The 15,295-nt window shown below is 34.4% G+C and overlaps 3 protein-coding genes and 1 non-coding gene across 4 annotated transcripts; 2 read left to right on the forward strand and 2 right to left on the reverse strand.

Annotated features, from left to right (window-relative positions):
* Positions 1-347: 347 nt before the first annotated feature.
* On the forward strand, positions 348-3,758 carry LOC107423895 (sphingolipid delta(4)-desaturase DES1-like). Its single transcript, XM_016033550.4, has 2 exons — positions 348-826; positions 2,688-3,758. The coding sequence occupies exons 1-2, from the start codon at positions 668-670 to the stop codon at positions 3,504-3,506; spliced, it is 978 nt and encodes a 325-aa protein (XP_015889036.2). The 5' UTR covers positions 348-667; the 3' UTR covers positions 3,507-3,758.
* A 430-nt stretch (positions 3,759-4,188) lies between these two features.
* Positions 4,189-6,634, reverse strand: LOC107423915 (tetraspanin-19). Its single transcript, XM_016033572.4, has 6 exons — positions 6,191-6,634; positions 5,748-5,847; positions 5,226-5,306; positions 5,027-5,131; positions 4,751-4,921; positions 4,189-4,600 (listed from the first exon to the last, which is right to left on the reverse strand). The coding sequence occupies exons 1-6, from the start codon at positions 6,358-6,360 to the stop codon at positions 4,589-4,591; spliced, it is 639 nt and encodes a 212-aa protein (XP_015889058.2). The 5' UTR covers positions 6,361-6,634; the 3' UTR covers positions 4,189-4,588.
* Positions 6,635-6,898: 264 nt separating this feature from the next.
* TRNAV-UAC (transfer RNA valine (anticodon UAC)) lies at positions 6,899-6,971 on the forward strand. The gene has a single exon. It is a non-coding gene; the product is annotated as a tRNA-Val (tRNA).
* A 153-nt stretch (positions 6,972-7,124) lies between these two features.
* LOC107423855 (general transcription and DNA repair factor IIH subunit TFB2) lies at positions 7,125-15,005 on the reverse strand. The gene is made up of 15 exons (XM_016033505.4): positions 14,583-15,005; positions 14,203-14,370; positions 13,361-13,429; positions 12,716-12,809; positions 12,426-12,526; positions 12,279-12,324; positions 12,130-12,189; positions 11,731-11,799; positions 10,192-10,275; positions 10,009-10,092; positions 9,435-9,520; positions 8,255-8,345; positions 8,047-8,127; positions 7,808-7,882; positions 7,125-7,714 (listed from the first exon to the last, which is right to left on the reverse strand). Exons 1-15 carry the CDS (start codon positions 14,693-14,695, stop codon positions 7,580-7,582), a joined length of 1,356 nt encoding a protein of 451 aa, XP_015888991.1. The 5' UTR covers positions 14,696-15,005; the 3' UTR covers positions 7,125-7,579.
* Positions 15,006-15,295: the final 290 nt, after the last annotated feature.

Below are 15,295 nucleotides of genomic sequence, written 5' to 3' on the forward strand. Positions count from 1 at the left end.
TTTTTTTAATAAAGTTTAATCGTTGTAAACATTGGATATTTATTAACTAACATTTGCCAAATGTGAAAAACGAAGAATTTTAAGTTTTAAAATAAATATTAAATTATTTTTTCAAAATTTCCATATATTAAATCCTCTACGTTTCTGTGTATATGGACACTTTTATCTCGCTCATAATCATTCTGCAAATTCTTTGAAGTATTTTATAAATATATGTGATGAGAGGGACAAGACTAGACTATAATAAAATAGAATGTATTTTAGTAAAATATTCAAAAGAGCTGAAGTTTTATTATTTTATATATATATATATATTTTTTTGGTTAGGAAAACGGAGGAAGGAAGAGAGAGATAGGGAGTGTTGAAAACTGACAACAGCTGTGAGAAACAGGACAGCACGAACACAGTTTACACATCACAGACTCCAGGCCATCAAACACCACGGTCAATTTTTGTTTTTTTTTTAACTTTTTCGTTCATTTTTTTTTTCCGCCAAATTTAGTGTAAATAAATTCAAGTCCCATGTTATTTTTTTACTGTTCTTCTTCGTTTGTTTTCTCAAGGACACAAAGAGAAACAAACCGAAACCAAAACAAAAACCAAAACCAAAAACAAAAACAAACGGATTGTGGAGAGAGAGAGAGAGAGAGAGAGAGAGGGGTTAGAGATGGGTAGAGGGGGATTGAGAGAGGAAAAAGGAGTTATGGCTTCCGACTTCTTGTGGTCCTATACGGATGAACCCCACGCCTCCAGGCGCCGTCAGATCCTCTCTCACCACCCTCAAATCAAGGAGCTTTTCGGCCCTGACCCCTGGGCATTTCTTAAGGTTATCGACTCTCTTTGTTTATGTCGAATGTGATTATTATTCTTGTCTGTTGATGGGCTTTTGTGTTTAGTTTTTGTTGTGTTTGGATCTAAGATGATCTGGTTCTGTGTTTGTATCTGATTTTGACAAAAAGATGTTTCTTTTCCTGGATTTGGGCCTAGACTAATCGTCCTGCATTATCGTTTTAATTGCTTTTTGGGAAATGGGATCGTGGTTTTCGCCTATGTTGCAATGTGCATTGAATTGATTGGTGTGAGGCTTTGTCGGTTGTTGTTTGTGCGTAGTTGGAGAACTTACATAAGTCAGCTTCTCATTTGAACGTTGCACAATTCTTTCCAAATCCGGTCATGGGTTTTTGTTTGGCTCTGTAAATCTGATACTAAAAAAGTTTCCATCTTTTGTGTTTTTATGTTTGTTTGGTTTTATAAGTTCTATAGAAGAATTGTTTCCGTCGTTTCTTTGGGAGCAACTGATTTGGATTTAAAATTATTCTTGAATACCAGATCCTCCAGTGTTAACGAATCCCAGATTGTTAAGTGGATGTTATAGATATTCAATGGCGCTCTTACTTAATGATCAGATATCTTATATCTAGTCAAGCGGTCAAGTCCCATTTGGATGTCCTTTACTAATTTACTAAGTTCTCACTGGTACAACTATAACGTGCTTTTTGTTGTATTTCTTTTGGATAAGGAATCAGGATATCTTCATTATTTTTCATTAGTAGTACAACTTAATTGATTCATCGTTATGAAATGATGCCGCACTAGATTCAATAGATGCTTTGTGTATTTGTTTGCAAACAATTGCTATTTATTTTTAATTTTTCTCGTGGGTTTCTTTGTATGTAAGTTTTCATTATAAAAAAAAAAAGATGCAAACGCTTGAGCATCTTTTTCCTTTTAATCCATATTGATGACGAATGAGCAATCCTTAATTGTGCAAAATGTGGCATCTTTTAATTGGGTTGTTTCACATCTTTTTCTACAGTGTTTTGAAAACTCCACTTTTTTCTTGTGTTGGTTTGGTAGCCTGACAACTGAGTGTCCATATAAAACGTGTAGGTTTCATAGTGAGTATTTGTGAACTTGCTTTTTATTGTTTGTTTTGAAGTTTTGTTGAAGCTATAAGACTACATGAGTTTTTTAAGTGTTACACAAGTTTATTCATATTCCTTGGGATTCATGAGATCTCATAGTACTAACAAGAAAACCACAATGCATGTGCACTATTTTTTCCTACATTTGTAATTTTACTATTAAAAATATGATGAATGCTGTTTTGATCGTAATGGGGATTACATGATGTCAGTAGGTAAAAAATATTTGTTTTTGGGAAATGGATACACAGCAACGATAAAATTGTTCTGATAGGACCTGTCTGGATTTAAAAGTGTGGTTCTTTATTGTTGGCTCTCCGTAATGTTTGATGGTATTATGTTTCTGGGCAACATTTGGTTTTATAAATCATACTTAGTCATTGAGTACGTAAGTTTCTGACTTTTTTCTGTGAATGGATCTCAGTATGTACTAAATACTATAGTAGTTGGGCATTTCCACCCTATTTGTTCCATGATCTATGGTTATACCGGAGCTAACCGCTTCAATCAATTAGCCATGATTTTGACTGGATTTGAATCACTGGTTTAAAGAGACTAGTTGGTTCTTGAATATACTTTATCTCTTTATTTTTTATTTTTTTTATTTTTTTTTTTCCTGGTCAAGTTTTGTAAACTTCGCAAATATATATTTTTTTCTTCGTTTGATTCAAATTAAATTGGGATTTTCATTTCATGATATCATGAACTATTGTTTGATGAGATCTTGGGTTTATATCTCTGAAATGCAACTTTGTTGTGCAGATTAATTTGGCTGTTTTGCTTCAGCTTTGGACTGCGACCTCCGTCCAGAATGCAGGATGGCTCAAGATACTGGCAATAGCCTACTTCTTTGGTTCATTTCTCAACCACAATCTATTCTTGGCCATCCACGAGCTCAGTCACAATCTTGCCTTCTCTACTCCAGTCTACAACCGTTTGCTTGGGATTTTGGCTAATCTCCCAATTGGAGTACCCATGTCAGTCACCTTCCAAAAGTATCATCTAGAGCACCATCTCTACCAGGGAGTAGATGGCATGGACATGGATATTCCAAGCCACACCGAAGCCCATTTGGTAAGAAATGCGGGGGCAAAAGTTATTTGGGTTCTCTTTCAACTCTTCTTCTATGCTCTTCGGCCTCTTTTTCTCAAACCAAAACCCCCTGGTGTTTGGGAATTTATAAACTTTCTTGTTCAAATAGGCCTAGACTTTGCTATGGTTTATTTTTGGGGCTGGAAAAGTTTTGTCTATCTGATACTTTCCACATTTGTTGGGGGTGGAATGCACCCAATGGCTGGCCATTTTATCTCAGAGCATTATGTCTTCAAGCCTGGCCAAGAGACATATTCTTACTATGGTCCCCTGAATCTTCTTACTTGGAGTGTTGGCTACCACAATGAACACCATGATTTCCCAAGAATTCCTGGTAGCAAACTCCATAAGGTGAGGCAGATTGCACCAGAATATTACGAGGGATTGGAGTCGTATGATTCTTGGAGTCAAGTCATATTCATGTATATAACGGACCGTGCGGTTGGGCCATTTAGCCGGATGAAGAGAAAGGCAAAGCAATCTGAATAGGCCATCTCTTCAGTATTTCCATGATTTTTGGTTCTTTATTGGTTCTTATAGAATTGCCCAAATTAATTTATATTTTTTCTATAAAAGATTTGCTAATGTTTGTAACAATTTTTGAGGGATTAGAATCCCGTGTAGTTTTAAACTGAAAAAGGAGTAAGTTATTTGTGCATTCAGATTTCACAGATTACTTTTGAGTTGAGTTGTATACTATGAAAAGCTTATGTATTAAATTCTGCCCTCGCTTTCTGTCTTTTTTTTTTTTTTGTTTATTTGCTATTATTATTATTTATTTATTTATTTTGGTCTTCATGGTTAGCTCAATATTGTGATGTGATATGCAAAAACATAATATGGATCTTGTGCTGCTCTCAAGATTCAGAGGTATGGTTTAATCTACGTTGTTCATTGAAGCTCCATAATGTTGCATGATTTGATGGGAGTTCTCCAACTAGACAATTAATCGCAAAATTTGTGCTCTGTAGTAGGAATTGGCATTATTGTTTTTAATTTTTTGGCAATAAGGAGTTGGCATAATTGTAAAACAATAATATTATTCATTACCACTTATGGCGGCTGAGGTGGTGACTTTTTATGTAAGCCTTACGGATTTTGCCATTTTTCTGTATAGATTTAATTTTGAAAATGTCTAAATAAAAGCTAATTAATAACACCAATCTTGTAAACTTTGAACTCCCACACCTCTAAAAGCTGTTATATTTCCTGCGATATACACTTATGATGCAGCAAAGTAACAAAGTAACAAGAAAGTTCCAAAAAAACATAATAATAATAAAAATAGGAATGTGGGTTTTAATTACCAAAATGATAGTTATAATATTGTTACTTTGTTAAAGTTCAAGTGATTCACTTCGGTCAATTGGACAAAAGTACTTCAAGAACATTTCATTTTCAGCTCACACAAAGATACATCCACCCCAAAAAAAGACTTACGAATTTATAAATGTTTTTTAGAAACTTTGATACAATAATTTATTTTTGATGCTTTAACATCCCATTCGTCCTGTATGTCAACTTTTTGTCAATCTTCTTTTTCTTAAATACGCTTGAAAATTTTTCTTCCTTCACTTCTTTGTCTGGAAAAAGGTAACAGTACCTCAAATGTTATTTGGAAATATATAAATATAAATACATATATACATATTATACATATATGGGTTTTTTTTAAAAAAAAATAAATAAATTTATACATGTATGTATTATGTTCGTTAAGAATAAATTGTTACCTTAGAGGAGTTATTCTTGGAGGCAAAACACTGTTCATCTTCAAGATACGGTGCCGAATGAAGATCATGCTTTATCAGTGGAAGCCTTGCCGGAATATAATCCTCATCGCTGTCATAGTATTTTGTTGGCCCTATAGACTTCAGTACCATGGCAACTAAGATTGAGAGTCCCTGCGGATTTTTATGGCCATTTTAGGAATACAGTTCTGTAATCCTTGTAAAACCAGTTTAGAATTTCGATTAATTTGAGTAAAGAAAATAAAGAAAAGTTACTACCTGTGCTAAGACAATCAATAAGCCTATCCATTTAAATATATCAAAGTTTGACTTCACAAAATCTTTGAAGTCATTGAACCTACCAGTAGGATCGTTTGGTAAATCCTGAAAAGTGACAAAAAAAAAAGTTAAATATGAAATAAGGAAGAAAGAAAATGGGAAGAAGATAAGGAACTGCCAAAATGATACATATATATACCTTCTCCCAGTCAGAATTGAGGAAAATATCTGCTGCAATTGCAGTCTCCAGTAAAAGAAGTGTAAATATAATCACCATATACTAGGTGGGTCAAGGTTGAGAAATACTCGAGAGTTAAGAAATAGGGCATTGTATTCATGGCTTTGAATATGAGATTTTTCTGGGCCTATACGTTTTGGTAATTGAAAGTTTCTGCTTTTATGCTCAGGCCCAAAAAGAAAGAGGATAAAATTTTCTTCTTCTCATATTGATTTTGGGCAAAAAAAGAAGGATTACAAAGATTTGAGGATTTGGGTTTGGCAAGTGAAAATGATAAAATAAATGTTTCCAGTGTTTTCAGGAAATGAGAAACAGACAAATGAAAGGCTGGAAACATTGTCAATAAGCACCAACTCTTGACTAAAATTTTGTTCTGAAAAACTTCTCTTGGCAAAATAACATATGGGTTTTTTGTTACAAGTGTAGAATAGTGCTGATAATAAAATGACATTATATTGAAGGGGGGAAAAAGCAAAAGGATACACAAGAGAGACAACAACCATTTGCAACCCCTGCAGCTACATGGCCCAGACAAGTTATTGCACACAAAGTAACACCAGCTCCTATGAAAGTGTATATAAACCTGAAATTTGTAATTATACGAGAATGACATTAACACTAGTTCTACTATAAGTTGAGATAGATATTTTTGCAGCCTAAATAGAGAGGACCAAATTATCATCATCCATAATTTCCTTGACTGATTAATAAAACCAAATGGAAGAATCTGAGTTGACCTGCTTTCATTTTAGTGGATTTGGTTTTTTTTAGTTATGAGCAAGTAATACTAGAATTTTGCTGCAAGGACTGTACAAATTGCTGCAACTAAGCTGATATGGAAGAAAAATCAAAGGTTGGAATCGACTGGCAAGCAGAAGCAGAACTAATGAACAGGGTTTCTAAGAAAGAAGAGGTAAGCAACTTACCATGGAGCAGTAGATTTAAAGTCAAACGATGAACCTTCCTCCTCCATGTCCCTCTGCCAAACTCTGATCATCCAAAGGCCATATAGAGTCATTGCAATTCCAACGATCCCCAAACTTGAATTCACAACTTTAAGAAATGACTGCATGCAAGTTCTTGCTACGCTGCTCATTGTGGTAACTGCGAGTTTTTAGTTTCAAAACACTCGGAAGAAAGTGAAAATGAAACCCACCCAAGATTACTCCGGACTCTCAAATATGAAGACTTATTAGCCTTACTCAAAACTTAGACGGCAATGGCAATGATAAGGGGTTTAAACTGAAGATTATAATTGTTTTCTAGACTTTATGTTTGAAGAATAAATGTATGGCAGGCTTTGCCTAAGGCTGTGGCAGAATTTGGGCAGTGTGGCAGTTGAGTGCGTTTACACGCCTTTCTTATTTATTTATTTATTTATTTTATTTTTTTTGTAACATATAAATGTTTCTCTTGTTAGGTAAGAAAACCCACGTAAGGAAGGTTTTGAAGTCCCCAGTAATTTGGTACGCTAACATGTATTAACGATTGAGAAGTAGGAACTTTCTTAGAAACTGGTTGGTTTATCTTTTGCTCCCTTGAAGGAAGCCGGTTTGTCTTTTGTTCCCTGGGAAAAATTGGGGTTTTGACATTTGAAGAAATGAAAAAAGATCATTCGAAAATGCCAAACAGCAGTTGCTGTGGTGTAGTGGTTATCACGTTAGTCTTACACACTAAAGGTCCCCAGTTCGATCCTGGGCAGCAACAGATTCCTTTCATAATTTTTTAATAAATTAACAAACTCATATTTGAAAACCAACTTTTTCCACCACTCACCTTTATCTTCGTTCTTGCACATAATGTTCCATTAGCAATATTTCCAGAAAATAACACTAGCCAAGGCATTATAAAAGCACTGGATTATGCCAATCAAACCCATTCTAATAAATTTATTATATGCAAAATTAGAATTTCCACAATCAATAAATATGTCCATTACAACTCACAGGAGGCGGAGCCTTCATCTTTCTCTACAATTTTCTTTTGATATTAAGTACATTCATTTTCTTGTAATATCTTGAGATGGAATTTAGGCTGAAAAAATTTAGATACGATATTCCTACAAACTCAAATTGTTGTCCTGCAATCCATACTACAGAGCTATCCATCTCATTCAGTGTAAACCTTTCACATCTTTTCCGGAGATCAATATCTCAATTTTGTAGCATTTTTCGTCAACCCAAGGTACAAAATGACACTCATGTTGAACTAAGCATTTTTTCTAGGGCACAAAGCTTCATTACAAATCTCAAACAAATGAGAGTATCTGGCATACTACTTTTGACAGCCAAGAAAATCCCACAGTATCTGGCACACTACTTTTGACCGCGAAGAAAATCCCGCATGTGCATGTGGATTTCTGCCTTGACCACCAGACGCTTCTTCTTTGAATCCTCCCACAACAACCCATTCCATTCACGGGCAAAGTCGCAAGCAGCCTCAAAGACCTCCTGTTAGACAGGGGAGAGGTCTCAGACAAAACCTTAACTTGATGATTAAAAAAAAAAAAGCAGAATATATCACTTCGCAAGTTGGATTCTCACCTTGCTAGGAAATTCATCATAATGATGGGCAGGAGTCATCTCAATCCTGTTAAGGTCTGACTCCCATAGCCTAATCTGTCGCATCGTAGGGCATCCCAAAACATCAGAAAAGAAGTGTGACGTTGCAATCGGTGAAAGCATTACAATCCAAAAAGTGTTGGACAATCCACAGATACAGAAACAAGCAAACAGAACCATAGGAGCTGATGCCTACACAGAATATAGAGAAGAATCCAGACCTGATCGGTAACATTCTCGGGTACAGATGGTATTCTTTCTGCAACACGAGGATGTGCATTCTGCTGAATAAAAGAGATTATCTGCAATTACAAATTTTCATAAGATAAGCAATATTGCAGAAAAGAAATTTAGGCATACTGCTATTAATGAAAATAATGAAGAATATATAAACCAAACACATAAACACAACCAGAAAGCAATAGCTACCTGCTCTGCTGTTATGCCATTTTCAAATGCAGTATACAAGCTTTCCTTTGTTATTGCTCCAACTATAAGGTTTGGAAGTTGATACTCTATCCTGCATATAGACGAATAAAGACAAGTCCTCAAATAAACAAGCAACATGATAAGAAATGCATTCCAAGTTGAAAAAGAGAATTTAGTGAAATTTTACAGAATGTAAATACTGATGATAAGCAATGATAAAATGGGAGGTCTAATTGATAGTTCAAACAAAAATGTAAATGTAATAAAATAAATTAGATCATTGGTTTATGGAGTAGGGAGAGAAAAATAATAATAATAATAATAATAAATAAATAAATAAAATAAACCTCTTTATGCCATGATAATTTTTCAATTGTTTAACAAACACTTAAGCTCTTCTAAACATCTAAATTATGCCTCAAAGCATTCCAAGAAAGATGACGTTCTAGCTAACAAAAAGGTATGAAAGGCTATTTCTTGTTTGGTATTCGATAACCTACACTAAGAGACTTGAAAGTTTAGCCTTCAAAATAACCTAATTCAATTTTATAAAGCAAGCACTAAGAATAAAGCTGCTTCCAACAGAATTATTTACTGCAACCATATTGCTTCGATATGGCTAACCAAAAAGATTGTCTAGAGCTAACATAACCCACAAAGGTTAGGACTGAGAGTTTAACATGCAGACTTGCTTTACAACCATTGGATTATCTCAATCAGACTTCATCTTTTAATGACTGCTATTGAGCTAATCCAAAGGCCATCAAGCAAATCCACACTTAAAAAACTTGAAGGCTGTCCTCAGCAGCGACTCACTTATGTACATGTGCTAACAAAAATAAAATTGTAAACTAGAAGTGTGTTTGACCAAAAATAACACCACCTGGAAAAATTGAGCCTTCTACATCTCCTTCTTCATAAAATAACCATCATTCTTATAATTATCAGTGACATAGAATAAAAATTTAAAAAGTTTGTGTTCTCTCCAAGGTTTTATTCTTGAATTACATGCTAAATATCTACAAGAGTCTCAATTAACAATGTATACTTAATTCACCTGCCTAGTGATGAAACGAAAACATAAGAGAGAGAGAGAGAGAGAGGGGAAAAAAAAAAAAAAAAAAAAAAGAAAAAAGAAGAAGAAAACAAGACAATACATCAAAGTTACTGGTTGGCACACCTTGAGAAAAGACGTAAAATTTCACAATGCAGTTTAGAAGTTGAGTAGGCGTACATCCTAAAATTTGTTTCCACCACCACAAACCCCTGTAAAGAGAAAAATGAGAAATGAAATTCTTAATTACCTAAGAATTCCATGAATGACCAGCTAGCTTTCTTAACAAAAAATGAACCAAATTGGTGACACAGAAAATATTGTTCCAAGCTGAACAAGTGGAAGAATTATAATATCCAAATTCCTGACAGATTGTTAATTAAGGTTGTATTTGGCTTCATATTTGTTAAATGCACTTTTGTTTTCTAAAATCTAAAGAGCAAATCAACCGAACGAATATTAAGTTAACCTTAAAAATAAACTGTGCACAACCCAAAAATTGTCACCAAAAGCATGTTAACTAAACTACTTATCTGTATTTTTATAGTTTTTGGAAACTATACAAAACAAGTATCAACATTTTCAAGTTTAAAAACAAATTTTGAATCATATACCAAACTCATTTCTGAAATGTATAAGTTATTGTAGTAAAAGTTTTTTGAATCCAAAGAAAATTGTTGAAGGCAAAACTTTTAACCACCTGTTTTCTTGATGATGAATCTGCTAAGCTCACGGAAAGATTTGTGGCTAATTTAGTAGGTATAAACCAACTCTCCTTCCTACCCTGAGCAAATAAAAAAAAATCAAACTTCGGTAAAGCATGGTTAAACTATCATGTGGAAAACTATTAGCATATTCTAAAGATCAGACAAAATGGAATTACCTGCTGAAGCTTGACTAATCCCAAGTCTGAAAGGTCCTTTATCGTATTGCTCTGAACATCGGTCAATGTATTCATATTATAGGCCTAAAAGCATGAAAAAAAAGTCCAAAGTTTAAACAAATCTATGCTGGAACTACCGAGAGAAAACAGAAATGGTTAGAATCAAGAAAGCAAGAAACAGAAACCAATAAACTAGAAAACCAAGAAACCAAACCAAGAGCAAAGAAACCAAGAAACCCAGAAAGAACCAAGAAACCAGGTACCAAGAACCAAGAAACCAAGAAACCAAGAAACCAGAAACCAAGAAAACCAAGAATCCAAGAACCAAGAACCAAGAACCAAGAACCAAGAAACAATGAACCAAGAACCCAAAACCAAGAACCCAAGAAGAACCAAGAACCAAGAAACCAAGAAACCAAGAAACCAAGAAACAGGAACCAAGAAACCAAGGAAAAGAACCAAGAACAACCAAGAAAGCAAGAACCAAGAACCAAGAACCAGGAACCCACCAGGAAAGGAACAAGAACCAAGAACCAAGAACCCACCAAGAAAGAACCAAGAACCAAGGAAGCCAAGAAAGAACCAAGAAACCAAATATCCAACTCAAGAAACTGAGAACCCAGAACCGAGAACCAAGAAAGAACCAAGAAACCAAGAACCAAGAAATCAAGAACAAAGAACAAAGAACCAAGAACCCGAACCCGGAAACCAAGAAACTAAGAACCAAGAAACCAAGAACCAAGAACCAACCAAGAAACCAAGAAATCAATAAACCAAGAAAGAACCAAAGAAACCAGAAACCAAGAACCACCAAGAACCAAGAATCAAGAACCAAAAAACCAAAAACCAAGACAAAAGAAACCAAGAAACCAAGAACCAAGAACTAAGAAACCAATAAACCAAGAATCAAGAACCAAGGAAACCAAGAATCCAAAAAACCAGAAACCAAGAACCAAGAACCAAGAAACCAAGAACCAAAAAACCAAGAACCAAGCCAAGCACCAAGAAACCAAGAACCAAGAACCCAAGAACCCAAGAACCCAAGAAACAAGAACCAAGAACACAAGAACCAAGAACCAAGAACCAAGAACCCAAGAACCAAGAACGAAGAACCAAGAACCCAAGAACCAAGAACCAAGAACCAAGAACCCAAGAACCAAGAACCAAGAAAACAAGAACCCAAGAAACCAAGAACCCAAAACCAAGAAACAAGAAACATGAAACAACCAAGGAACCAAACCAAGCAAGAACAAGACCGAGAACCAAGAACAAGAATTCAAGAACCAAACAAGACCAAGAACCAAGAAAACCACAAAGAACCAAGAACCAAGAAAACCACAAAGAACCAAGAACCAAGAAAACCAAAAACCAAGAAAGAAAAGAACAAAAAGGAAAATTTGAACTATATAAAATGTTAAAATGAATCATTTTGTAACTTAAGCGTGGCAAACAAACAATATGCAGCTCAAACAATACATAAATGCAATTGTAATGTTCAGGAAGAGAACAGTTTTATAACAAACACTACATAACTCATACCTCGCCTGTCACATGAAAGCTAAGCTCTAGAAGGAATGAAATTAAATCTGCGGGATCTACACCTCTCTCCTGATCCAAGAAAATAGCATCCACATAGAAGATATTAGTAATGAACAGCAGGTAACAGGTTAGAGTGACAGTCTCCTCTTGGCGAAAATGGATATGATTCTGAATTATTTGGTCAACATTGAAGAATATACATAGAACAGAACGAAAATTATTGTTAAAAAATTCAATGTGACACAACATTCGATTATGAAAAGATATATGCAGAAAATATTCCACAAAACATAGAGGAAACTTATATAAGTACTACCAACAAAAAGACCACTGGTTTTCAACAGCAACAAGGGTGAAATTCTGGAGAAAGAACCAGCCGTAAATAATATGAGTTCATACCTCAGAGTTAGAGATATATTCTCTGATGATATACCAAAGTTGTGCATTTGTATCCATCAGCTGTGGTTTGCAGAGACAAGAATGATAATCTAGTAAGAAACACCACAGGTAGGACTTAGGAGTGGCTCTAGAATTATGCATATACATACCAAGAACTGGAAACCACTTTCTGTTAATCGTGGAGCTTCTTTCTCCCTGTACAAACAGCAAAAGAAAAGGATATTAAATATGGGATACAATACTCTCAACATCCTTCTGTGTATTCAAAGGAAAGAGAGGTTTCTTCATCTTCAAACCTTTGACTCAAAAGTCCCCGCTGGAAAATTTTCATCATAGAAGAGCTTATGTTTGTTGGCTTTTCAGCTTGAGATGAGTTAATAAGTTGCAGCAAGAAGCACTGGTTTAACATGACAGCAAGTCATTAGAAAGAGTGACCTAAATCATGAAATGAAAAAATGGCAGTTTAAAAGCTTGTCAACCAACAATGCAATATAAATAGGCCACCATCGCAGCTAAGAACCAAACTGAGATATCCTCAAACATGGACAAATGAAGTAGGCAATGAAAACAAAAATGAGCTTCACACCTCCCACTTCTCCAGGGCAAAAGCCTCAAGATCCTCCAAGCTCGGAAGCCGTGCTGTAACATTGGGAGGCATTGGCTCTCTTGGCAAAACTTCACTGCATTATTAGAAAAACCTATGGTCACAAACCCAGAATTAATTTCACTGAAACAACATGTCTTGAAATAATGATTTGAAATACCACAACACAAACATCACTTTGTATAGGATCATCAGCTTCGCTTTATTTAGTTCATACAGAGAATGAATTAATAGGCTTTGGGCAAGTCAATTACACTTGTATAAAACCATTAAAGGATAAGAATGTGGAAGCAATACATGAGGAGAAGAGTAGATTAAAATCAAACCATCAGCTGGTAACTGCACATTATTTTGAGTACTCTTTTTCTCTTATTTTTAGGGGGAAGGGCAGGTTCAAGGGGAAAGAAGTGAAAAAGAGAAAAACTAGAAGAGTTGATTCAGATTCTGCACCTTCTACACAAGTCATATTATAGATAACAATAAGCAGGGAAAACATATCATAGTTTTTTACAACTACTTTGACTGCAAGGACCACACTCAAGATAAAGCCCAAAATAGAATGCACTCATTTGACTGAAATTTTATTTTATTTTTTTTAAAGATGACAACATAAAACAAAAAACTTACCCACATGTTAGAAGCTTCTGGAGGTTAGCCTGTAATACAGGATTTAATCTGTAAGTTGTTTCCCTTTTCCTGCCAAAAACAGAAAGAGGGTTGGATCAAAACTCTACTTGAAATCCTTATTTGGATAATGAAACTCTTCCAAGCAAGCATACAAGATAAAGCATTCATATAGGTGTAATTTGTAAATAAGATATTAAGATATGCAACTTACAAAAAGAGTATACGGTTTAATTGTTGAGAGGGCAGGGAAAAAGACATCAGGTAGGCTTAGAAGTTATACTTTTAGAATCAGAAAATAAACTTGGAAAAAAAAGTAGTCCAAGATTTAAACTAGGATGGCATTTCTTGCAATAACATGACGTCTAACATGTGTCTTTACATAACAACAATAACAACAATAATAATAATAAATAAATAAATATATAAAAAGCAGCCTTAAGCAAATCACAATGGCACCTAAATGCAATCAAACTAACAAGCTTCTAAGGTGTCATAATTCATTCCAAGAACCCTATGTCTCTCAAAAGAGTATAGAAAAGAACTCCACAATAAATGGGTGGTAATGTGCCAGAGTACTCCTCTTAATCTTTGATACCTTTGATTTAAACAAAAATGCACTCCAGTATAATATACACAATTGAAAAGGAAAAAAACTCCCAATTATTGGATTGACTTCATGAGCACACTATTTCATTTTCCTTTTTTTTTTTTTCTGGTTTAAAAAAAAAAAATACTGTCTGTCTCACTCTTCCTACTATCAGAACAGATGTACAAAAAAAAATATATTATAAAAAAAAAATAAAGGTCCTAGTCTTGGGAAATAACAAGAAAGGAAGCCTTACCTGTCAGCAGTTTCAGTAAACAATCTTAACTGAATTAACCGATCAATTGCAACTTGATGCTTGGAGACCCCATCTGCAAGCACCCACTCCTGCATTGATGTGGCGCTTACTGGACCCTCAATGAATAACATTTGCAAAACGTATTTCTTGGCTAGAGGTGGCAGAGACCTAAGTACAAGATTTCATCGATGTAGAAAAAAATATATGCATATAAATTACAACAACAAAAACTATATTATTAAAATTTAACCCATAAACAATGTAATAAAGAAAACCACCAAAAAAAAAAAAAAAAAAAAAAAAAGCTCTTATACCCAATACATCAAAAGTGAAAAAGCTTAGCTTTATATATAAATTGTATGTGAGAGGAAGAAGGGGACCTTAGAATGGCTTCGCAGATGAAAGCATTGGCGTAGAGCTTGTCAAGCTTCATGGCGGGCAAGGAGGCCACCATGTCCATGAAATTCTTAGCTATGATCTTCACCTGGGGCATTCTGATTGAAATCGAGTGTTTACCACTTTGCGTTCTAGGGTTCTACACAACAATTTTTGCAGACTCCTGTATTTCTCTTGCAGTTGTATCAATAATCAGTGTCAGCGACGCGAACAACGACGCCGTATTAAGGTTTGCTCTGATCGACGTCAGGATTAGATTATTAGTCTGTAGGGATTCTCCTTCTTCTTCAGCTAAAAAGTTTTAGTCTCTTTAGATTTTCTCTCCATCCTTTGCTCTTTCAAACATCAGATTTCGGAACTTCACTTTTGCTCGATTGCGCCCCAGTGCATTTTAACACACTGGATTACATTAAACTTGTAAAACTAACCCTTTTTTTTTTTTTTTTCTTTTGTAGTGAAACTTGTAAAAAAATAATAATAATAATAATAAATAAATCTTATCTTTAATATTTATATTTAAAAAAATATAAAATGTTTTATTGAAATAATAAATAATAAATAAAAGAACATGGATATCTAACATATCAAATTCCAAAAAGTATGCTTTTAAGTTTTAACCTTTAAAGAAATAATAATAATAATAATTGTTAAAGCTTCAAGTCAAATTGGTATAACAATAATATTATATACCTTGAAC

The sequence above is a fragment of the Ziziphus jujuba genome, chromosome 1 (genome assembly GCF_031755915.1).
Source record: "Ziziphus jujuba cultivar Dongzao chromosome 1, ASM3175591v1".
NCBI lineage: Eukaryota > Viridiplantae > Streptophyta > Magnoliopsida > Rosales > Rhamnaceae > Ziziphus > Ziziphus jujuba.